This window comes from Eschrichtius robustus, chromosome 11 (assembly GCF_028021215.1).
Source record: "Eschrichtius robustus isolate mEscRob2 chromosome 11, mEscRob2.pri, whole genome shotgun sequence".
Classification (NCBI taxonomy): Eukaryota; Metazoa; Chordata; class Mammalia; order Artiodactyla; family Eschrichtiidae; genus Eschrichtius; species Eschrichtius robustus.
Window position 1 is genome coordinate 60,699,795 of NC_090834.1, and position 25,017 is coordinate 60,724,811.

Here is a 25,017-nt window from a genome sequence, read left to right on the forward strand (position 1 = left end):
AAACGATTGGTTTTGAGTAACTGGAGCTTAGTATATATAAGAAGCTGGACTGGGGATGGAGTAGCAAATAAGGCTAGGAACGAAGTTTGAGGTCAGCTGTAAAGTTGATGTCTATTCATTCACTCATTCATTCTACAGACCGTAAGTACCCGCATGTGCCATGCGGCACTGTTGTAGGTTGTGAGATGATATTAAAAGTGAGAGCAGTAATAATAATGATGAAAATACAAGCGTGGTTGAATTCCGAGGATTTGGAGTCTTGAGTTTAGGGTCCATTCCTCACAGGAATCAGATAATCCAGGTAAGTATTCTATCCTCCATTTATTTTCATTTATTAAAAAAATATTCAGTAAGCCCCTTCTATGTGCTAGGCACTGTTCTACCAACTAGGAATAAAACAGAGATCAAGAATTAGGGTCCATGGGACTTCCCTGGTGGTGCAGTGGCTAAGAATCTGCCTGCTAAGGCAGGGGACACGGGTTCGAGCCCTGGTCCAGGAAGATCCCACATGCCGCAGAGCACTTAAGCCCCTGCGCCACAACTACTCAGCCTGCGCTCTAGAGCCCGTGCGCCTAGAGCCCATGCTCCGCAACAAGACAAGCCACCGCAATGAGAAGCCCGTGTACCACAATGAAGAGTAGCCTGTGCTCGCTGCAACTAGAGAAAGCCCGCGCAGCAACAAAGACCCAACGCAGCCAAAAAAATTAATTAATTAATTAATTAAAAAAAAAAAAAGAATTACGGTCCAGGCTGTTATAGAGCTTTCATTGCTCATGGCAGAGGCAGATAGTATAATAATGAAGAATTACATTGCAGATAATGATGTGACACAACGGAAATAAAATAAGGCAATATGATAGAAAATGACGGGAAGGGGACATCATTAGACAGGTTGCACAAAGGAAACCTCATTGAGGAAGTGACATCTGAGCTGAATATAGTGTCAGCTGGGGAAAAAAAGCTGAGGGAAGAGCATTCCAAGCAGGAGAAACTTCCAGGCCAAAGACCCTGCCAAGGGTCCAGGCAGCTTGGTGTACCCAGGCACAGAAAGAAAGCCAATGTACTAGAACCTTGCAGGCCCCAGCAGGATGGTCTACAGTTAGAGGGCAGGCAGAGGCCAGGTCATGGAGGGGTTTTCAAAATATGACAAAGGGTTTAGATTTTATTCTAAGTGCACTGGAGAGGTTTTAAGCAAGAAGGTGACACTGAATGATTTACATTTTTAAAAGATAACTCTGGTGGTTCCTCACTCTACCTTTGGGTGGATACAGTGCCTGCCACTGTCTGGCTATAGAACCCAAGTCGTGTGGCACTGTTTACTGGTGCTCTAGCTACATCTTCACAGACCTACGGAAAGAAGTCTCTGAGGACAAACTGCTTTTCAAAAGTCTCCCTGAGCTTGGAGGAGGTAGGAACAGAAGATCCATTCTCCTTGGTGCTTGGTTAGTGATGACGCCAGCAGTGGAGGAGGCCTCTGGTCGGTTGCAAAGCTTAGGACCTGGATGAAGGATGCTCCCACTCCATGTCTTCCATTGAAGACACTTTGTCCCCACTCAGTTTCCCTCATGAGGGCTCTGTGAAATTAAGGGCTATGTGTTCCCCCATCCTGCTTTCCTGATACCTCCTCCATCAGAATCTCTGTGTGCAGGCTGTCCTGGGAAGAGATGGCCCACTGACGGAGGAAAAAAAGGACTTAGGAATATTCACATAGCCACATAAGTACCCATACAAATAAATATGGGTGAGCCTCACGTTCATTCCACAAACATTTATTTAGGCCAACTACATGCACAGTATCTGGAGATCCAAATGAACATGTCCTAAAATAACAGTAGGTCTTAAATAAATATTTTTTACATGGATGAATAACTCTGACCTGGCTGAAGAGTAGAAGTGGAGTGGGGACTGTTCACTTTACAAATAACATCAACTTTAACAGCTCCTATAAATAAGACTCTCCTCTTAATGTATCTAAATTGGACACAAGTTTCAAGAGTCAATTTGTTCACCCTTTTCAGGGCATCACATAAAGGCAATGTACTAGGGTTGGCTTATAAGGGCTTGGGAGAGCCCAGTGGTAAATTTTCAGGAATTTTGCAAGCTGATGGTTAAACTCGATCGTTACTAAACAGTAACTTATATAAATTTACAGTTAAATAATTCATATTTAAAACATTCAAATTATTGCCTCCTAATTATTTTACTACATTTTATTACCAATGTTCTTGACGCTATTTACATTTATTGTATCTGTATGATGGAAGCACTGCATAATGGTGTCCTACTGTGCATCTCAACTCCGCATCCAATGATGTCCATCAGTAGCCTGAAATTGGCCCTGATGGGAATATTTACACCATGGAAATTAGCAAATGCTATAAACCAGGGCTTTTTTCCCTTGGAGAACTGGTTGTTAAACGTTTATCAGCATACCACTGTTGTAGTATGTATTATGTAGTCCTCTTATATTGATTCTTATATGGTAAATCTGCTTTTAGGATCTTACTTACAGAACTAAGTTGAATGAGTTAAGAAAACTTTCCTTGACTCTGAACTCGATGGTCCTTATTGCTATATTAATTTTACATAATCAAGCAGCCTGCAGTCCAGGAGGAGGCCTGTTGGCCACAAATAACAAGTCACAAAAGGACTGTTTGAAAGAACAAGAATTCTGTTCAACAAACCTTTATTTAGCAGCTACTATGTACAAAACTGTCTGCTGAAAGCTAGGGAGGATATTAGACAAATAACAGTGAATGTCCTCACTTTAGAGGAGGTGACATAAAACCTTTGGTGATACAGTGCGACAAGGGCTATAATGGAGATACAGAAGCATGGAGGAAAGAAGGCCATTACAGGGACTTCAGCGAGAACCTAGACTATTAGGATCAGTGTCTGTCTTGTTCTCCACTGTGTCCCTAGCACCTAGCACTGTGCCCAGCACAGGGTTGGCTCTCAATAACTATTGGATGAATGAAGGATGTTACCTTGATCCTGGAAAAATAAGCCAGACAGATAAGAGTGGGTAGAGGGAGGTGTTAGAAAAAAACATACTGTGCAGAGGCGTAGGGAGAAAAGAGCTCAGCACATCTGAAGAGAGAGAAAATTTAATGTGGCATGAGGGGTCCAGGGGCCAGAACTGGTAAAGATGAGAGTATGGAAGAGTTCTCTGCCTCACATCTCTGTAGACATCTCAAAAGACCAAAGGACTTGGCTTGTTCTGTGCAGCCCTGAGGGCAGAGCTAAGAGCAATGAGGGGAATCTCAGAGAATCAGATTTCAGTTAAAGAGCTTTCTAACAGAGCTGTCCAACAGTGCAATGGGCCACCTAGGAAGGCTGTGAGCAAGTTCCCTAAGGCAGAAGCAAGCAGGTGCCAGACAAACTTGGTGCAACAAATTGCTATGGGTAATTTTTTTTCCTGACTAGATTTTGGAAAATTTTATCAAATCTCCTTTTTAAAAGGATATTAGATAATATGGACAACCATCCTCAACAGCATTTCTACAGATGACACAGAAACTTTCCTCAAGAGTTTGTTTCTTATGTCAATCACTGATTAAAGCTGAGGGCAATAGGGGTGCTGAAGGCTCTCCCATGAGAGAATAATATCACTGAGGTCTTCATTCCTTCATGAAGCAATTATTTACCCAGTATCTTTGTGTATCAGGGACTTTGCTAAATGTTGGAAATATAGATATAAATGAAAACAAACAAACAAACCCTGCCCTCAGAGTGCAGGGTAGAAATGCAAATATTTACACTTCAACAGTTAAAATACAAATTGCTACCAAAAATTCACTTTGCCTGGGGGACTCAGAGAAGGCCTGAGAGAGAAATGCCTCAGAGCTGACTTTTGAAAAGTAAAACAAAATTCACTAGATGAAGGAGGAGGAAGATAGTCCAGGCAGAAGGAAAACATATACAAAGCTATGGAGGTGTGAAAATGCACGGCCAGTTTGGGAGGTGAGTGACTGGTGAAAGTATAGGGTAGGTGGCAATGGTGAGTAGGAGCCAAAATATGTGTGGTCTTGAATCCAATGCTAATGATTTTGGATTATAATCCATAAATGATAGGAAGTCAATAATGTTTTATCCTGTTATATATTTAATAAACTTTTTATTTTGGAAGGGTTTTAGATTGACAGAAAAGTTGCAAAGATAGTACAGAGTTTTTATCTAAGAACCACAGATCTTTCACCCTGTTTCCCCCAATGTTATCATCTTACATAGGCATGGCACATTTGTCAAGGCTAAGAAACCAATGTTGGTACATTACTATAAACTAAAGTATGGACTTTATTCACCAGTTTTCCCACTAATGTCCTTTTACTGCCCCAGAATCCAATCCAGGATATCACATTGCACTTAATGTTATATATTTTTTATTTCCAATAATGGGTTTTAAGTGGGAAAATGATGTGATCAGATTTATCAGTAGAAATGATCAACATAATCCTTATGGCAGGTGTGAAGAAAATAGATTGGAGGGGCCACACTAGGGGCAGAAGACTTGCTAAGAGGCTGTTAAGAAAGTCCAGTAGGGGATGAAGATGGCCTGACCTCTGAGGACAATAAGCATGGAGAGGAGTGTTGAGACCTTTTTTGTCTCGTGGTAGAGACCTTTCCTGAAGTAGAATGGACAGGATGTAGTGGAGGCCAATCTCAATCCACCTCTTTTACCTAAGACATGAATATATGTGTAGAGCAGACTTTAAACAAAGATGGAGAAAGGAAAAGAGCTCTGTCCCAAGTCCTTGGGATGAGGTTATTTCTGCAATTAAACACTAAAATGGGAATTCCCTGGAGGTCCAGTGGTAGAACTCGGCACTTTCACTGCCAAGGGCGAGGGTTCAATCTCTGGTCAGGGAACTAAGATCCCACAAGCCTCTCGCAGAGTGGCCCAAAAAAGGGGGGTGGTGGGGAGGGAGGACGCAGTTAAACACTAAATTTAACTCTGAGTGCCCTGAAAGCCTAAGCAAAAAGGGAAACTCAAGGGAGAGGAAGTGGCTGGCCATGTTGGAGAAGGAGAAATTAAGCCTGAAGGGCACCCAGGGGCAGATCATGTTTGTCTCTATTTCGGAGAGCCCTGGGGAAACTCTGTTTCTGGGATCAGTGGTTCCTCCAGTGCTCTCTGTTCTTGGAGAGCATGGACTGGCCACACAGTAGATGGGGAGCACAGCCATAGCCCAGGAAGTCATCTTTACAGACACAGTCAGAAGTGTTTCAACCTGGAACTGTGATTCCCTACCAGAGTGGGATGTGATTCAACATCCCATCTTATCTCTTACTCCTCCCAGTCTTCTCCCCTCCAACATTCACTGGAGTTCCCAGCAGCTCTGCAAGAGAAGCTGGGCAGGAAGCTGAGGTCCAAATTGGGGATGGATGAACTTACACAAGATGTCCAAGCTAGGGAGAGAGCCAGGACAAGGGCCCTGCCCTTTTGAGTGTTTCTTATCTGGACTGAGCTGGTCGTTCTCTTCTTAGGTCCTATTAATTCATACACTCATTCAACACGAGGTATGGAGCACCAACCATGGGCTGGGATGGGGAGCTCTAGGCTTTGCCCTCCCAGAACTCACCTTCTGGTAAGAAAGACAACACTTTGACAAAAAGCTCTTACTCAAGAGGACTGAGTATGACAAACCTTCTCAGAGAGGTGCAGGCCTCACCTGCAGAGGCAAAGGAGAGATTGTGTCCTGCTTCAGGACTGGGAGGGGGAAGCAGAGGAAGACTCCCAGAGTAAGAACCAAGGATCCCTCTGGGCTGGATTTCAGCTTGGGCATGGTGTCTGTGGGTTCGGGGGGCGGTGGTAACTGGTAAAAGCATTCCAGGCTCCTGGAATTAGGACCCCTTCCTTTCGAGATCTGAGTGCTTTGACGTTCATTATCTCATTTCATGTTCGAAATAATTGTGGGAGGACATTAAAATATCAAAAGATACTGAAGATACTAAGATCCCAATTTCAGTATCGGGATCTGGGAAACAGACTCAGGTGGAGTGGCCAAGTCCACAAACAGAATTAAGAAGAGCAAGTGTCCCGATTTCATCCAGAGGCGGAGTTCCGAGCACGCACCGCCGAGTTCCCTAACCCGAGCGCCTCTCGGTTCCTCAGCCCGCTTCCCCTCCCCGACTCGACATCTCATCCTTCCCCACCCCCACGTCCCACCTGAAGCCTAACTGGGTTCGGTCCTGCTGCACTCTGGGCGCCGCGGGGAGTCAGGGGTTAAAACCCGTGGCCCGGGTGGCTCCTTCCTCCTCCCCAGCCCCCTCGCCTCCACTCGGCGCCGCGCCTGGAGCGTCTGTCCCAGAGACCGGCACTAGAGAGGAGGGGGGAAAGTGGGCCTGTTTCTCGGGTGGCCAATCCACCGAGCCCGCGGTGCCCCAGAGGAGGCGCCAGCGCTAGGCCAGCGCCAGGCCGGGGCTGCCTGCTTCCCGCGGCAAAGTACAAATGCGCCCGAGCGCGGCGCCTGGCGCCCTTGGCGTGCACAGCCGGCCCGCGCGCAGCCTCCCCCAGCGGCCGCCGCGCCGTCGCCGCCGCCGGTACCGCCGCCCCGCCGGGCCCCAGGACCCCGCGGCCCGACCCCGAGCCCAGCGAGCAGAGGGCGCCGGCCGCTTCTAGCCCGCACGCCCGGAACAGCCCGCCGGTTCCGCGCGCCTCGCCCAACGCTGCGCGCTCGGTGGACCCCTGTCCTCTCCTGTCTTTCTTCTCCACCCCTCCCTCTCACCTTCTCCTTTGCTTTAATCGCTTTCCCCTCTTGCATACCTTCCTCTATCCCTCCATCTCTTTCCCTCCGTTCTCTTTCCACCTTCCTCTTATTCCCACCTTGGACCTCCCTTTTTGTCCTCACCACCTTCTTCTCGACGCTTCTCTGAATCTCCACTGTAGCAGCCGCCCTCCCTGGGTCTGTGCATTGCTTTGTGGCCCTGTGCCTCAGTGACCCCCTCATCTCATTTTCTCCCGACTCCCCCTCCCGGCTCAGCGCCTGGGGGCCTGGCCCTGGGGAAGGAAGGATGGTTCCCGAGGTAAGGGTCCTCTCCTCCTTGCTGGGACTCGCGCTGCTCTGGTTCCCCTTGGACTCCCACGCACGAGCCCGTAAGTAGCGGGGTGGGTGTGCTGGATGGCAGAAGAGGGATGGGAGACCCGGGATGCGCGGGAAAGTGCCAGGACTTGGGACCCCAGACTGTTCTGACAGCCATCCAGGGAGCACCTGTACCGGGAGGGTGGAGACTTCTCTGCGGACCAGTATGGGCTCATGAGTCTGGGATACTGGGGGGAACTTGGCAAGACTCAGAGCCAAGGGGGCTGCAGCCATGGACCCGAGGAGGAGGGAACTGAGAGCAGTGGGAGAGAGGGCAGGGCACTGTGCTTTTTGCTGGGGAGGTGGTATGCTTATTCCTAGTAGAGAGTCTGGTATGTTTGGCTGCAAGGGTCTGATGAAGGCGAAGAGGCTATTGCATTTAAAGAGAGCCAGTGGAAAGAAAGAATAGCTAACTAGGATAACTTTCCCATTACTTTTCTCTTTTGATGCTCACAACACTCCCATGAGGTGGGTATTATCATTTGCATTTTACAGATGAGAAAACTTAAGCTGAGAGAAGAAACGCGCTCAAGTTTACAGAGGTAGTGAGCTATCCAAAGCCAGGACTCTCCAGTTCCAAATCCTATGCCTTCTTCCCCCGTGTCCCACGGCATGTGGAAGGAACCCTGATTTGGAGTTGTGAGACACTGGGAGGTAGCAGGGCACAGTGAGATAGACCAGGGTCTTCACTATCCCAGATCTGTTGAATACCAGCTGGTAGGAGGCAGGCATGGAGGGCATGTCTCAGAGCCTCAGTTTGCTAATCTGTAAAATGGGAGTGAAAAATCCTAGGACTGTTCTGAGGATTAAATTCAAGAAAACATGGAAAGCAACCAGCACCAGCAACTAGCTGGTCCATGGTAGGTTCTTGAAAAACATGTTCCCTAATTCGTGCTTTTCCACTTAGACACAGCATAACCGCAAACAGTTTATATAAACTCTCTGAACCTCAGTTTCCTCACTGTTTCCACAACAGGCTGGTGGACCTCCTCCCCGTCTTCTGCCAATCTCTTGGAACGCTGTGAGGCTGGAAAAACAAAACCAAAGATTCTCTTAAAAAGAAGGAAGGAGCTTAGTTCAAACCCTGACATACCCAATAAAGAAACCGAGGCCCAGGGCAGTGGTCTGCTCCAGGTTACACAGGGCGGAGCCTAGGATGAAACCCCAGTTTCCCAGCCTAGAGCTCTTTCCTCTCCACAGCTCAGCTCCCCCACCTCTGCCTTCTTTTGCACGTGACTTTCTGGAGCCGGCAGTGCTGGATTTTGTTTCATTCTTGTCTCTGATCATGAGGGCAGGCTGCATGTCTGGTCGTCTCTGGGCTGCCAGCAGCATGAAACTCATAGAAGTCCTTAGCAACAAGTCCTGAAAAGAGCCCAGGGTTGGTTCAAGTCCTGGCTCTGCCTCTTAGTAGCTGTGTGACTTTTCATAAGTGACAACTTCTCTGAGCCTCAATTTCTGCATCTGTCTAAGACCCATACTCACCTGCAACCCGAACACTTCATGGGAGGATTAAAGGAGGTGACTGTGTTAAGTGCCCAGCACAATGCCTACTACTCAATCAATGTCTCCTCCCCCTCCTGGAGCCCTGGAGGTTTCCTCCTAGTACCTTCCTGTTGTTTCTTAAAAGAGACTTAGCACAGGAAGCCCTCCATGCCTGCCTCCCTTCCACTTGGCACATGGCTCTTAACCCCCAAGGCTTTTCTCCAAATTTCGTTGCCCTGGATGTGTCTTAGAAAGATGTCCTAGAATCAGATCTTTCTGCAGATTGCTCACGTCCTACCCACACCTCTCCTCCTTGCCTCCCACAGTTTGTCAGCCCTCTACAGCCTTGCTTAGGTCACACCTCTTCCAGCAAACTCTCCCTGCCACCTGATGCGCTCTGATCTCCCCTCCTCTGTGCCTCCACTGGCCTTTGGGCCATGTTTCTCACTAGGTGCTGCCAGTATTCCATCTCCCCTACTCTGGAGCCTGGTTCCCGACATGCAAGAAGAACCTCAGAGCAGAACTGTTGAGTTAATGTGAGGTGGACTGGTAGTCAGAGGGGTGTAAGATTCTGGGATGTCAAAGCCAGAAGAACCTTTGAAAATCTTCTACCCCTCGATGTACCAATCCTTATAGTTAAACTGAAGCCCAGAAAGGGGGAGTGACTTGCCCAAAGCAAATTTATTAAAGCAAAGAACAGAGGCCTGGATCCTAGTCCCCGATTTGTCACTTACTGGTTGTGTGAATTAGGACAAATCACTTTCCTTCTCTGAGCCTCATTCTGTGTAGTACTAACAACCTATGAATCTAGAAACAATCCTATAGTCATTTGCCCAGATCTTATGTGAAGATCTCCTATGAAGACCCTCATCTTAGTTTAGTAAGTTTAGTTAGTAAGGTCTCGGGCCTGTTATAGGTAAGAAATCTCCTGGTGACATCTTAGGTGCTTTCAGAAGTGGTACCAACAGATGGAAATTCTCAAGCCCGTGTGGTGTCTGACTCCTGAGGTGGCCCAGTCCTGCAGAATGCCTAGGTCCTGTGAACATGCGTGGCAGCTTGCTCCTTATTTAAAGCACAAGGGTATTCAAACAAAGGTTATTCTATCCTTGGCTCTATTTCCAGCCACAGATTGAGCCTTGATCCTAGCCCAAACTGAATCTCAACTCCAGCCACAGGCTGAGGCCTAATCCTCAAACACTACCATAGATCAAACCCCTATTCCATTCCCAGCTAGAGCCCTTAGCCAGGGTGAGGTCCCTGACCTGGTCACTGACCAGTACTGTTGCCAGTCCCAGGCTGAGCCGCATGCGTACATGATGTCAGTCGCTTTGGGCACCCAACCCTCCCTTCTGTCTGTGGAACAAGAACCTGCCTAGTACCTTGACTCTCTCTCCAGTGCTCTTTCTCCTATGTCAGCTCCTCTTCTTTGTGCTCTTTCCTTACTAATTGTGCCCTCCACACCCCCCTTTAAGGTGTCCAGCACACTTCTGCTTTCTCATCTCTCCCTCCAGCCAATCCTGACTTCAGGAGAGAGTCAGTTATCAGGTAAAAGCATCGGCTCCTCTATTCTATCTCCAAGGGTTATATATACTATGGGAATCAAAGTTTTTGTTCCCAGGTGACAAAACCCCAGACCCCATAGGCAGAGATGGGGCGGGAAGGGAGCTCCCATGGTATGATATGGTACAGAGGGCAAACTTGGAATCAGGAGGCCAGGGCTCCAGCCCTGGCTCTGCCACCAATTCCAACTGTGACCCAGGGCAAATTGCCTTTCTCTGCCCCTGAGATTTCCCCAGCTGTAAAGTGAGATGGTTGGAGTCAAATAGATAATCATTGAGGACCATTCCAGCTTTAACATCCCATGAATCTAAGACTCTAAGAACCAAAGATGCTGTTGCCTTGGTTCTGAGTCTGCTCTGACCTTTGGAAAAGGGAGTTGGGAGAGTGTGGGTCAGCAGCCTGGTACTCCTGCCCTGCCAGGGAGGACTGGATAGACAGACTGATTCTCAGACACCAAGAGAAAGTGCCTAGAGGGCCTGGCACAGTGAGTACAGAGGGCTGACATCTGGCTCCAGTCAGGCCCCTCTCTGGGTCTGTCTAGGAGGTTCTGCACCTCCTCTCTCCCACCAGTAGAGGTCTCTGTCTCACTCACTGGCTTGCCGGCTGCCGAGCCGAGCAGGGCAGCAGCTGTGCAGTTGCTCCAGCTGTTGCACCTGTTCCAGGACTGGCCTCTCAAGTTCCCCCAGCCGCTGGCCACAGTGCCAGGCTCTGGGAGAGGGACCTTGAATCCCTTGGACTCCCAAAGAAGAGGACTGGCATGGGAGCAGTGCTGCTGGGAGGTGCAATGCAGAGATCATTGCAGGCATCCCCCTGCCTCTGGGCAGGATCCCATCCCAGAGAAGGCTGTTCCACACTCTTCTGTTGCAGTCAGGATTCTTCCTTGTGTCTCAGCTAAATCCTTTTGTTTGCAATTTAAAGCCATTTCTTCTGATCCTGTCCCTTAAGGTATGGGTTTACCTATAATCAGCCCCCACCTACCCAGATCTGAAGACTGGCATTGGAGTTCTTGCTAGCAAAAATCAATGATCTTAGACAAGTCCCAATCCCTTTCTGGGACTCAGCGTCCACATCTGTAAAACAGGGGATTGGACATCATCTCTCAATCCCTAACTTTCTAAGATTCTGTAAGTCTATAAATGTACACGTCCAAGGCAGAATGGAATATAAATAGGGTCTTCTATGCCCCCTGACCTTTGCCAGGCAACAGAGCTGCCTTTCCTGGTTTGAGGACTCTCTCCTTTGAGGTCCTTCTATGCTCCTGAACATCTGCCATGTGCCAGGTAAGAATTCAGCTTCAGGGAAGTGAGGGCCCTTTCCCCAGGTTGCACAGCTCAGCCACTGAGGAGCCGAGGTTTGTACTTCTGATTCCCTTCGGAGGCCTCCCCCATCGAGTGCCAGTGCCCAGAGCAGAGCTTATGTCTCAGAGGGGAGCAAGTTTGTTTGTGTGAAAAGGGAACTATACATAAATAAAGTATGGCTGATTGGGCGTGAGGGAAAAGATGTGAACATTCTCACATTCCCTCGCAGGCTGGCTCTCTCTAAGGTTTCCTGAGTTCTCTCAGGCTGGGGACAGGCCAGCCACAGTTCCAGCCCCAGCTCCACCTGGTGCCATTTTCGTGGTCTTATCCAGCCTCTCCTGCAGCCCAGAAGTTTCCTTCTTGTCTTTTCTGTCTCTTTTTGGAAGAATTCCCAGCCACACTACCCACTCCTGACTACTCCATAAGAGAGCTTTATCGCAGCATGAGGGTTTCAAGGCAGAATGTGCATTGACCTTGGATGGGGCAGCTTGGGAATTTTGACTTACACGTGAAGATCATGGAATCGCTCAGCCGCATACCTCCCCAGGCTCCTGGCCTTTTTGTACATGGTGTTTGGTTTGGTGGGTAATTTGGGAGTTCAGATGATGGGAGATGGAAAGGGGAGGTCAAAGGCTAATTCCCATTAGGTGGCAAGATCAAAGTGCCTAAAGGGATTTGGCCCTCCTGTCACATCCTGAATTTCCCTTTTTGTTAAAGCAAGAGGTTTCCAGGATTAAGGGCCAGCAATCCCCTCCTCTTCCAGAACCTCCCTCAACTCCATTCAGCCTCCCCCTGGTCTCTCTGATGTTTAAAGCACAACATCATGCATTCATTTATCAAGTGCCAACTCTATGTAGCCTCTGCATGGAACACTGGAGATACAAAAATGAATGAGATCTGGTCCTTGCTCTCAAGAAACTCACAGTTCAGTAAGGAAGAGGAACCCATTCAATAAGTATTTCTAATCTAGTATGATGAAAATTGTGACAGAGGGCTGAACTCAGTTCTGTGGGACCCCACAGGAAGGACTGGCCAGTGGCCCGGAAGGTTTGGGTGGCTTCACGGGGTGGCATCTAAACAGGGTTTGGAAGAATGAGGAGTTGGTCAAACGTTGGAGATGGGGGATCACATTCCAGGTGGAAGAAACAGTGTGTGTAAAGGCACAGAAGCCTGAAGGAGCGTGGGTGGGGGCTGGATGGGGGGAGTGAGAAATTTAGCAAGAGAAGGTGAGGCTTAAAAAAAGGGCCACCACAGAGAGTTCTGCTGGAAAAGCAGGTGGGAGCCTGCTCGTGACAGGCTAGGGTGACGTGATAACATTGTGACAGATCCCAGAGTCTGATAAACGTTGCTACCCTGAATTCAGATTAGGTCAACCCGTCTCTACCTTGTTAACTCCTTCAAGGTCCAGCTCAGGCACCTTCTCAGGGAAGCCTTCCCTCAATCCCCCATGCTTCCACTATTTTAGAACTTGTCAACTGTATGTATCCTATCTATCTGTCTTCTTCATAAGGCTGTAAGCTCCTTGAGGGTGGGGTGGGTGTCTTATTTAGTTACGTACCAGGCCCATGGACATGTATGACTTGATATACAAAATGCTCAATCAGTGAATGAATAGCAGGAACTAATGTTACTATTACTAATGATAATAATACATCAAAACTAATGACAATAACATTTACTGCCTGTTGTGCTAAGAACCCCACATTCACCTGTTTATTCAGGCCTGAAACCTCAATCCCAGCCTTGACTGCTCTTTCACCCTCTCCACCCACATCCAGTCTGTCTGAAAGCCTACCTACTGTACCTACTTAGTGTTCCTCAAATCTGTACTTTTGCCAATCAGCACTGCTCCTGCCTTGGTCCAGGCCAGCATTATCTCAAAACAGATGACTGTAACAGCCTCTCCCTGGTCTCTCTGCCTCCAGTCTTGCTCTCCAAACCATTCTCCATTCCTGCAGACGCAGTGATGATTCTAAAATGCAAACCTGACCATGGGCACACCCCAGTTTAAAGCCTTTCTGTGGCTTTCCTTTGCCCTTGGGGGTCTCAAGGCCCTTCGTGAGCCTCTGCCTCTTTCTCCAGCCTGATCTCTGGCCTCTCATCCCTGCCCTCCCATTTTCTCCTCCAACCTTTCTGACCACTTTCGTGGCCGTATCCCAGCCCAGATCTGTGTAGGCAGAGGTGGTGTTGAGGGAGTCTGGCTTGTGAGTGGGGCTAGGAGAGTGCAGGAAACCACAGGAAGCAAGGTTGGTGAGATTGAGACCTGGGAGATTTGACCTTAATGGCAGGCACCATGATGTTCATGCCCTAATAGAATTCTGGGAGTAGAAGGAATACCATGAGGAACGGACTGTTAGGGAAGTTTGGGGTCAGCACCCAGGTCTGCTTTCTGTCTGTTTGTTTTTAACCTACCATTTAATTGAGCATCTAATACGTGGCAGGCATTAGGCATATTACACATATTATTTGATTTAATTCTGCAATAACCCCCAAAGATTATTACTAATCTCATTGAACAGATATGGAAACTGAGGCCTGGAATGTTTAAATAGCTTGTCTAAATGCAGGCTGCAGATAAAAGCCAGATCCAATTTGAACCCCAGCCTATTGGATTCTGAAGCCAGAGTTTGGGAACTACATACACACTGGGTGAGGGGTTTTGAGGGGTATGAGACCTGTCCCACTTTAATTCTTCTTTGTCTCTCTAAAGCCTGGAACAGGGCCAGTCGTCCTCCTCAAACAGAAACTTCCTCCACTAATGTCTTTTTCCTGGGTTAGACATCACTGGCGGGGCACGTTAACTCCGAAAGTCCCCTGAGAGAAGGCGCAGCTGGCCCCTGAGTTGGAGAAAGAGATGATGGGTGGGATGAGATATGGTGGCGGGGTGGAGAGAAGAAGCAGGGCAGGCCTCAGGCCAGGGCTGGAGTGGGAAGGCCACAGAGGACCAACAGAGAGTGGATGGGAAGGGAGGGGATATGAGAAACAGACTTTGCCTCCTTCTCCATGTCATCAAGATCGGCTGCACTGGCTACCTGAGCCTCATCCTAGCCCCCCTTGGAGCCCCTGAGAGCCTAGGTGTATGGGACCATCAACACGTCCGAAATCATGGAAGCCTGAAATGATCGAATCTTAGAAGCACAACATCCTACAACTCTAGAAGCTTTGTGTTCTAATGAAATGTAGAATCTTAGAAACCTAGAACCTTGGAATCTTAGAATTTTGAAATCATGGATTCAGAAACTATCTGTACAGTAAACCCGTGAAGATCCAAGTTCACCCCCACCCCTTATTTTGCAGATGGGAAACTGAGGCTCAGAGAAGGAAAGGAAGAGTCTTCCTCAACATCACACAGTGATTTTGTGGCATAAGGAGGCTAGAGCCCCTTCTACCAGCCACGTGCAAGGATGGGGCGAGTGCCAGGACTGCGGGGACGGAGGCAGCCTGAGGTCTTGGCAGTTCTTCCTCCTGCCTGGTTTTGGCGTGGCCTTGGGCACTCACCTCCCTAGAAGAAGAGGGAACTCTGGGCAGTGCTTCTCACCTTGGAGGGCGTGGTGGGCCTGGGACTCCTGGGGTTGGGGGACGGCTTGCCAGGCCTCCACATTCTTAGCTGCTGCCAGGTCCGTCTGTGGCGGGGAGGGACCTCCTGGCCTGGGCATGGGCTGAGACATTCTCTCTGTCTTCATGCTCTGAGCCGGCGGAGAGGGGGAGGGGTTGCCAACTGGCACAGGGGCCGGGCTACAGGGCCGCCCCAGAGAAGGTGGGACAGGTTTTCTTCAGCAGCAAGGCTAAGACGTAAGGCCGCAGCGGTGTTGCAATCGCTCCCTTCTCTGGTGGGGGAGGGACTGAGGAAGAAAGACATTATTCAATCCTCAGAGCATTGGGCTGGCTCTGCCGAGCACCCCAGCTGGGTCTGTGTTCTGCCCTCTCTGCCAGCAGCGGCTGAGAGATAAACACAGCTCATTTGATACGGGCCAGCCGGGGCCTTGCTGGGAACGGGATCTGCTGTCTGATCCCCCCTCTACTATGCGGGGCTGGAGAGTGGGTGGGGAGCAAACCAAGCCTTGGCCGCCCCAGTGGCCACTGAAGCGCAGACTCTGAGGGCATCACGACCGCGGCCTCAAATCCTTGTTTTGGGGAGGCCCAAGAGGCAGAGCAGAAGCAGTGCAGGGAGCCGGGGAGGCTGCTCTCAGCTTCTCACAAAGGAAACTTTCTAAAGCTCCGCAACGGCCCTTAGCTCCTGTCCTCCGCTCCAGGCCATCCCCAGCACGGAGAGGGGATTCTGGCCTCGCGGGTGAGCTGCCCTCGCTACTGTACTGCTTTCCATGCTCTGTGATTCTGTGAGTTTAAACATCTAAGAGAATGATTCAGAAAGTGTGAGACTCTAGAAAGTGTGCAGGAGGAGGCATGAAAGGCAATCCCCTCTAGATTCTAGACCAATAGGGGACCAAGAGAAAAAAATAGCGAATGGGGGATGGTGGCCCGTGGGACCGAGAGAATAAACCTCTAGGCCCTGAGTTTGAGCACAAAGCCATGGCAGGTGAGGTGAACTAAAGGGATCTCCGCTTGGGAACCTGGGGTCCTGGGTTCAAATCAATAGGTGGGTGGCCTCAGGCAAGTCACTCCGTCTTTGTGATCCTCCGTTTTCTCATCTAGTTTTCTTATAATCATGGTAACGATCCCAATGACCCTGCAAAACTGACCTTATCCTCTTGAATCTTGAACAGATGACAATGTCCATCTTGCAGGGTCATTGTTACCATAACTATCATAATAATAGCATTCAGCTAAGTGTCAGGAACGGGGCTAAGTAAGCACTTTCCAAGCATTATTCAATTTAATTCTCAAAACATTGATGTTAATAAGATAATTAAGTAATTTACGTAAATAGAATATCATCAACAAATGTTGGTTCCTTTCTCCAAATTTCAATCTCATTTAATTCAACACGTCTTTATGGATACTTAGCTTGTGCTGGGCCTCCCAGTTTCCCCCTGAAAGAGCTTAGATTATTCTTTGGATAATGGAGAGGCTTTTGTAGGAATGATAGCAACCCTTCTGGGTTGTAAAAATCATCAGGTACCTGTATGGAGGAGGCTTGGCAGGGATAGGGCCAGAGGCAGAGGAACACAGCAAGGGGGCCTCAACGCCTGAGCTGGAGCCCTGACCTGGGGCTAGGTGCTGAGCTGGTGAGAGGTGAGGACATGATTGTTCTAGACAGAGCTTGAAAGACTGGGCAATTGACGGGCTGTGGGAGGAGAGAAGGGGTGGAGGTCTCAGGAAAGCAGGATTGCAGGAGAGATATCTAACGCACATAAGGAAATAAACTATTTTAGTCATTCTTAGAAGCATTCATCTACATATTGACGACTGATACGCAGATTACAAAAGTAATCAAGTGATGTGCACAGTACCAATGGCTATTTTTAAGGATATTTAAAAGTCAGTTTTCTAACAACCTTTCACTAGGCAGCACTTTGTTTTCCCAATTCAAGCACTTTCCATCAGAGCTCAGTGAGATATAGGGACACAGTAGAGTATGAAAGCAAGAAAGCTGCTGTCAGTGGCTTTATTCAAAAGATAGGTCACATGGCCCAGAGAAGGGGTGTGTGTGTGTGTGTGTGTGTGTGTGTGTGTGTAGGCAGGGGAGGGGGAGCAGCAGAGGGCAAGGGAGGGGAGGGTGTAGAGATGTAGTAAATAAATAAGCAAAACGGGACAAAGGAAAAGGAAGCAAGTGTGATTATGAGGGCAGAAGGAGCACTGCATTGTGAGTCAGGAGACTTTGGCTGTCATCCCTGCTTGATGACTGACTTACTATGTGTTTTTCGAGGTGTAGTTTGGCCTCTCTGGGCCTCAGATTATTCATCTAATTATAATAACTAACATTAACACCACAATTTAAATCTGTAAAGCATGTTCACTGCTTAATCCCCTAACCACGCTGTGAGAGAAGTGTTAAGGTTCAGAGAGGGACAGTGACATGCCCAAAGTCACACAGCAAGTGTGTGGTCAAGCTAATATTCAAACTCAGACATTCTGGCCCTCTGACTAGGAGAGCACGTCCTGTGGATTCTCTTTCACTTGAGTGGTCCAGATGACATCCTTCCTAGAGCCAGAAAGGAGGGAAGAGGCAGGGACTTCAGGCTGGAGCCTCCTGGGACTGATAACGCACTGGTTGGTTTGCCAGGCCCAGACATGTTCTGCCTTTTCCACGGGAAGAGGTATTCCCCCGGCGAGAGCTGGCACCCCTACCTGGAGCCCCAGGGCCTGATGTACTGCCTGCGCTGTACTTGTTCCGAGGTAGGTTCCTCTGGCCACCTGTGACAGGTATGTCTGGGAGACCTCCAATGAAGGCACCCCGGAGGGAGGGAGGACAGCCTGACTCTGAGGGTCAGGGGCACTCTGGAACTGGGCCCCCTAGAATTGTGCTCTGTCAGCAGCAACTGAGGGACTTGGGGCCACACCACTTCACTACTGGGTATCTAATACGTAGGCATAGATGCCTACTGTGCATGCCTCCCAGAGATAAATCACACAGTGGGTCGGTAGCTGGGCTGGGATGAGGACCCAGGCCTCCCATCTCTCATCCAGCCTTCTTTCCTGCTGGTGCCAGCCTCCCTGTGCCCATGCAGCAGAAGACAGCCTTCCTGACCTGACCTCCTAATCCTTCCTTTCCTCGGGCTATCTCCTCCAACCACCTCTCTTGCCGCCCTGCCTTAGGATGCGTTCTCCCAACACCACTGGTCCAAGTATTTATTCTTTGCAGCTTCACCCAAACGCCACCTCCACCAGGAGCCTTACTTGATCCCTCACCTGGAAGTATTTTCTTCTGGGAGGCCACCTAAGTTTCTCTGTCCCTTTTTCCTGATCACTGTTGGCCAAGTAAAATGGTTGTCTGTGTCTGTTAGTTACTGCCTCGCCTAGATGGAGCCCTGGGAGTAGGTCTTCCTAGGCATTCACTCATGCCCATTTCGGGGTCTTGCAGAAGGCTATACCAACTGGGGCAGAGACCAGATCTTCTGTTAACCTCTGTCTCCCCCCAGCCCACCCCAACCCAGTACCCTCCACAGGCCCTTGTACAGTCAACTGGGTGGAATAAACGAGAGCCCCACGTGGTCCAGAATTCCCAGACCAGGTATGGGGTTAGAGGATGGCGAAGGAGGGAGTGATGGAGAACAGGGGTCCCCAACCCACCCACGGTACCGGTCTGCGGCCTGTTAGGAACTGGGCCACACAGCAGGAGGTGAGCGGTGGGCGAGTAAAGCCTCATCTGCCGCGATGCTCCCCATCGCTCACGTTACCGCCTGAACCATCCCCCCCATTGCTCGCATTACCACCTGAAGTAATATTCCCGGCCCTCACCCTGCCCCGTCCGTAGAAAAATTGTCTTCCACGAAACCGGTGCCTGGCACCAAAAAGGCTGGGGACTGCTGATTTAGGAGGCTTGAACCCCCTCGGCCCTGGCTCAGCTGCCGGTGGCCCAGTCTCATTGGTGTGAAGTCTGCAGCTCTCTCTGTCCAGGCGAGGGTGCTGGGGGGAGGGAGTACCTAGCTCCCAGCTGCAGCCAGCCCCTTAGCTCCTCTCTTTCCCTGCACAGCCAAGGCTGTGAGAGCCTCCGTTGTTAAAACAATCCTCAGGGTGGGAGCAGAGAAGAGCTTCTGAGGAAACACTGGGACATGGAGGGGGCGTGGGCCAGCCCCTCTCCTGACTCTGACCACTGGGGTCTCACTCCTCCTGGGGTCTTTCCCTCTGATTCCCCACTGCTTCTACCATGCTGGCCCCTGGTCGAACCTGACGCCAGTGGGAGCACAACCCCCCATCCCTGCTTCCCCTTGGTTTTCCTTAGCACATCTGAGGCCAATCAGCTTTTTCAAAAAGAACTTTGTGAAATATAGCCAAAAAACAGGAAGGAAACCATAACAGAAAATTCCAGACATATCATGCGGTCCAGTTGACAAAGTCCAAGTTTTGTGATCCAGTGGAGCTAATTCATTTCTCCCTCCCCAGAGTTCACACATACACAGTTTCCTCACCCCAAGGGGCTGTAGCTGGCATCCCCCCAATACATCCTGAATCCCTTCCTTCTCTCCATCATCACTGCTCCCCCCTAATCTAAGCCACCTTCCTCTCTCACCTAGGCTGCTATGTGAGCATCCCATGAGGTCTCCCTGTACCCCTTTCTAATCTGTCCTCCGCACACCAGCTAGAAGGATCTTTTCTGAACAAAAAACTAATCATGTCATTCAAAAGCTCTTAAAACCCTCCAATAGCTTCTCGTTGCACCTAAAGTAAAATTCAAATTGCCTGCTGTGGGTGCTATGTGATATGACTCTGCCTTATTCTCCAACCTCATTTCCTACCTGCACCAACACTTCAACTCATTCCGACTTGTTCCTCCACCCGGAATGTTCTTCCCCCAGATCTTCCCAGGAACGGTTCCTTCTCATCTTGCAGTTTATAACATAAAGTTGCCTCCTTATGAGGCTTTCTCTATGGCTGTTTCTAAAATAGTCTAACCTTGTTAACGCAATCACATTACCTTGTTTTATTCCTGTTATAAATTTAACATCTGACATGATCTTGTTCCTACTTATTTATTTTTTATAGTCTGTCTCCCCCTGCTAGGGGGGGAGCTCCGTGAGAGCAGAACTCTTGCCTCTCGCTCACTGCTATGCCCCTAGTGCTCAGAAGAGGATGTGGCGCCAGCTGTCATGCAGTAAACATTGAGTGAATGAATTAGTCTCCGCCCCCTCCACCAGAGGCACTTTCATGGAAAGTGCACAGACCCTACACAGTGCTCACCTGCTGTGTGTCTTAGGCAACTTGACCTCTCAGAGGCTCTTTTCTCGTTTTGAAATAGTGGATAATAAACAGTAACTACCTCTAGGGTTGTTGAGAGAATGAAGTGAGAGAATGCATTTCTATATAACATAATGCCCATACCTAGTAGCCACTCAATAAATGGTAGTTATGACTTTCCTGAGAGGCACCCTTTGGCTGCAAGGCCTCCTGCCTTGCCCCTGCCCTTTCGCCCCCCTAGCCTGTCTCTGCCTTACTTCCTGCTGCATGTCGCTCATCATCTCCACCCCTTGGTTCCTTCAAGGCCAGAATCAAGAGAGAGATTCTAACTCTTCAGACAACACAGTTCCTCATACTTTACCCTAGTTTCTCACCTGAGGGGCTCCGTTCACCCTCTGGACATTTATCAAACACCCCTGTGTGCCAGGCCTCTAGAAGGCCCCTTTTGGAGCTCAGACCAATCCTGTGGACTCTAGGATGTCCCTTAGCACTGATTAATCCTTGTGATCACCTCTGGCCATCTGGGGAAGCAGTGACCCCAGAGAGACTAAGGCCTGCTCCAGGGTTCTCCATGAGGCAGGAGGCTGCCTTGGGAGAAGTGTTTCGGGGGCACTCAGCTGGGGCTGGAAACACACTTGCCAACTCCAAAGTTTAAACAAAGCTGGCTCCATTTGACTAAGGGAGAGACCATCTCTCCTTCCCCTCCTGGCTCTCATTCATTCTCTCATTCGTTCATTCGAACTTCAGCAGGCACTCGTTTGGAGCGAGGCCCTGTGCCCACAATTCAGAGATGAATAGAGTGAGGCTTGGCCCTTGTTCTTGGGAATTCGCGGTTGAATAGAAGAGACAGATGTAATGGTTTGTTACAACACAGGGCAACGCCCTTACAGCAGAGGGAGAGGAAAGTGTGGGACGTCTGTGACAGGCTGACACACTGCCTGGGAAAACCTCCAGTGGTGGCCTCTCCCTCCAGTTCTGTTTCTGCTCATCTCTCTGAATGCTTCTCTGCCCCTTCCCTCTCGTTTGCTGTATTTGAAAAAGTCCAAGATTTCAGGCCCTTCCTCTGGTACCAATCCCAAGGCTTTGTGTGGGATCAACCACACCTCCCAGAGACTTAGAGAGCAGATCACAAAGCCCTGAGTCTTCTCCACATCCTGTTTCTAGCTGTGTCCCCATCCCTGTCACCTCCCTTTGTGTGTCACACTCCTCTCTTAGCCCTGAGGCTCAGGTCCAGAGGTAAAAGAACAAAGCCCTGGAGTTAAAAAAGCACAGTCAAGATCAATGTTAGAATAACCCAGTCTTTTACTTGTATTTCTCAAATACCACAAAGGGACACAAGATCTGTGCAAATCCAGGCACACGGTGCCCTCCTCCGTGGTGGGGAGGGACACGGATGGGCGAGCCAGACAAATGAGCGGGGGAAGGGGAGAGACTGGGCACACGGAGTTTATCATTTTTATCCCACCGCAGGCTTAAAACGAGTACAGTGCCCTGCAGTTGGGAGGGGGTTTGGGGAGAGGACGGTGGGAGACAGTGGCTCCTTGGAACTAGGACTGACCCCTGTGTCGCCTTCAGAGTGCCCATGTGAGCTGCTACCGCCTCCACTGCCCGCCTGTCCACTGCCCCCAGCCTGTGACCGAGCCACAGCAGTGCTGCCCCCGGTGTGTGGGTAAGTAGCCGCGCTCCTGCCCTTGTGCCAGCCTCCCGCTGGCCCCCTGACCCTTGACCCACTCCTGGCACAGGCCTCCAGCTGAAGGAGACCCCTGGAATGAGAGGGGCAGTCTGCAGACACCAGAACTGTTGAGACACCAGAACTGTTGAGACACCAAGGTGCTCAGGGGAAGACATCCTCCATGGATCCCCAAGGAGGGCTGGGGTAGCCACAAACTTCTCGTACTTAAGTAGCTGTGTTTGGCAGGAAGACAGAGAGAATGTGGAAAATAGCTGAAGGAAAATGGGCATGCTTGGCCTGTTGACGGCACACATGGTCTCCTATCGCTCTTGGGCTGGCCAGAGCCTGAGAGAGTGGACGTGCCTTGTGTAAGTGCAAGTGAGTGAGCTGGGGCTGGGAGGCCCTGCAGGGTCACCCCAGGATTACCACCAGGGGCTGGGACTGGCCGAAGGAGTTGGAGTACATGTACTCTGAGATTCCTCCCAGGGCTGGGGTTTAGGGATGCTGTGCGCCATGATGCTAAATGTCCATGACTTTAAGAATCTGCTAGGAGCCTCTGAGACTCGGATTCTAGGAAGCAGAGGTAAGAGAGAGGAGAGGAGAGGTGGTCTGGGAAGAGACTGGCATAACCAAGTGGCAAATGAGGAGCAGCCAGTGGGGAGAGCAACTCAGAAGGCAGGGACACGTTGAGAGGAGCATCCACGTTTAGTAGCGTTGGCAAGGTGATGCGTATAGCTGATGCACTTTGTTGTACAGCAGGAACTAACACAACATTGTAAAGCAATTATATTCCAATAAAGATGTTAAAAAAAAAAAGTTAAGTTGGGTGAGAAAATAAAAAGAAGGTGATGAAGGGAGGGAGGCTCCAGATTGTAGCCTCAGCTCCAGACTCTGGAATCATGGCTCTCCTGGGGAGCTGGGGGCCTGTATGGAGTATGTATGTAGAGGGGCTCCTTTTCCAAGGGGGACCCCAGTAGGGATCTGACCATGACTCCAGCTTGGGTCATAGTTTCCTGATTCTGGGTTCCCTAGGGGAGCAGAGGCTTTGTGCTTCATCCTGACCAGTGAGGGGGCATCACGCCTCCTCCCCGGCTGAGGCTGACCCCGGGAGTCCTGACCACGCCTTGCGGACTGTGCCTTGGCCCAGACCCCTTCTTCCTCACAGCCCCCCTCCCTCTCTCTTTCCCAGCCTTGCCCCTTTGCCTGCCTGGTCTGAGAGTTCCTCAAGACTCAGCTCAGCCATCAGCCCCTTCAGGAAGCCTTCCCTGACCACCCTCCCCGGCTGAGTTAGGGGCGCCTCCTCTGTGCTGCCACAACTTCTGTGCTTCCATCGCCCTAGCCCATACCACACCAGTGTCACTGCTTGGGGCCTGTCTCTACCCAGTGAGACTGTCAGTTTCCTGATGGGAGGGGCCGGGTCTTATTCGCACTCCACTCCCAATGTGTAGCAGGGCGCCTGGTGCAGAGAAAGTGCTTAGTAAATATGTCTTGAAAGAATGAGCAGGTTGTGACCACCTAGAGGGGTGGGATAGGGAGGGTGGGAGGGAGACGCAAGAGGGAGGAGATATGGGGATATATGTATATGTACAGCTGATTCACTTTGTTATAAAGCAGACGCTAACACACCATTGTAAAGCAATTATACTCCAATAAAGATGTTAAAAAAAAAAGAATGAGCAGGTTCCCGCTGGACAGGAGGCTTACCCCTCTACCCAGCAGGGTGAGGGCCGGCTAATTGGCAGGTGATGGGGAGGGGGCTCTGGTGGCCAGGGAATGGCAGGAGCTGACACCAAGCTTACACAAGCACAGTCCATATCATACCAGCTGACTCCACTAGGATGAAACTCCATGTGGGACCTTGTCTTGTTCACTGCTGTATCCCCAGCACCTAGAACAGTGCCTGGCACTAGGAGGTGCTCCATGGATGCTTACTGAACGTTGAATGAACTCACACAAGTCCCCACTGAGTGGGGCTCAGTGTACCTGAAGCATCTGGCCTTGCCTTCTTGCTTCGATCAGCGCCAGCTCTGAAACTGAGGGGCTCAAAGGCCATGGGAGGGAGTGACATAGTCAGACATAGGTGTCCCGGGGACCTCTTTGTTCACTGATAGGAGGTCTGGCTGGGAAGGCTGAGGCCAGAGCTTGGTTTAAATGATAGCAAGGGATAGGATACAAAAATTTCAGAAAAGTGACCCAGTTAGTTCTGGCGAAGCTCTTAGACCATTTTCTCCTTCCTCCTTCCCCTCCCCACCTGCAGAACCTCACACCCCCTCTGGGCTCCGGGCCCCGCCAAGGTCCTGCCAGCACAACGGGACCACATACCAACATGGAGAGATCTTCAGTGCCCACGAGCTGCTCCCTTCCCGCCTGCCCAACCAGTGTGTCCTCTGCAGCTGTACCGTAAGACCTGCTACTTCCCTTTAGCACAGGCCAGTGGTCTGGGCCTGCAGAGCACAGTGGTGTGGACCGGGGCGGGTAGGGGGAATTGTTCCTCCTGGTCAAAGGACAGTGAAAGCGAATGGGCTCACGGGGAAGGGAACATCTGGGACTTGGAATGTCCTGCCTTTCTCTGGGCTTCTGCACCCTCCTAAGCTGCCTGGTCACCTTGCACTGACATTTGCCATTACTGTGTCCCCCAGTAGACTCTGCACTCCTTGAGGGGAGGGGATATATTCAACTCATTTCTATATCCTCCACTACGCCCAGCTCAGGGCCCGGCCCACAGATGTCTGTAATGATTGTTGAATGAATGAGTGAATGAGTAAATGACCAGTTATCAATCCTGGGGCACAGAGACAGGGCCAGACTGTTTGCAGCAAATGTAATTTAATCTGAAGCTGCTTAAACTTCCCTGCTGTGGTCGGAGTTGGGCCTAGGGATAGGCAGGGCTGAACCAGCAGTGTTATCAGGGGACAGAAACTGAAGCCAAGCAGGGCCTGAGCTGGAAAGTCTTCCCCTCCTCCTCAGGGGGGGTTCTAGGCCTGGCCCTGCTGCATGTTTGCAGGTGCCCTTCGGCATGTCACCCTCATCCTTGGGCTTAGCGCATCTGTGCTTTGGTGGGAGAAACTCCTGCCCTCCTGATTTCCCTACTACCTGATCATCGAACTTCTCTGGGCCTCAGTTCCTCTGA

General features: G+C 50.0%; 1 protein-coding gene across 2 annotated transcripts in view; it reads left to right on the plus strand.

The window, feature by feature from the left end:
- The first annotated feature begins 7,011 nt into the window (after nucleotides 1–7,011).
- CHRDL2 (chordin like 2) overlaps nucleotides 7,012–25,017 on the plus strand; it is a 31,343-nt gene continuing 13,337 nt past the window's right edge. For both annotated transcript variants that reach the window (XM_068555558.1, XM_068555559.1), the window contains exons 1-4: nucleotides 7,012–7,093; nucleotides 17,604–17,716; nucleotides 21,791–21,884; nucleotides 24,145–24,287. In XM_068555558.1, coding sequence (XP_068411659.1) covers nucleotides 7,012–7,093; nucleotides 17,604–17,716; nucleotides 21,791–21,884; nucleotides 24,145–24,287 — 432 coding nt within the window. The remainder of the gene's footprint in view (nucleotides 7,094–17,603; nucleotides 17,717–21,790; nucleotides 21,885–24,144; nucleotides 24,288–25,017) is intronic.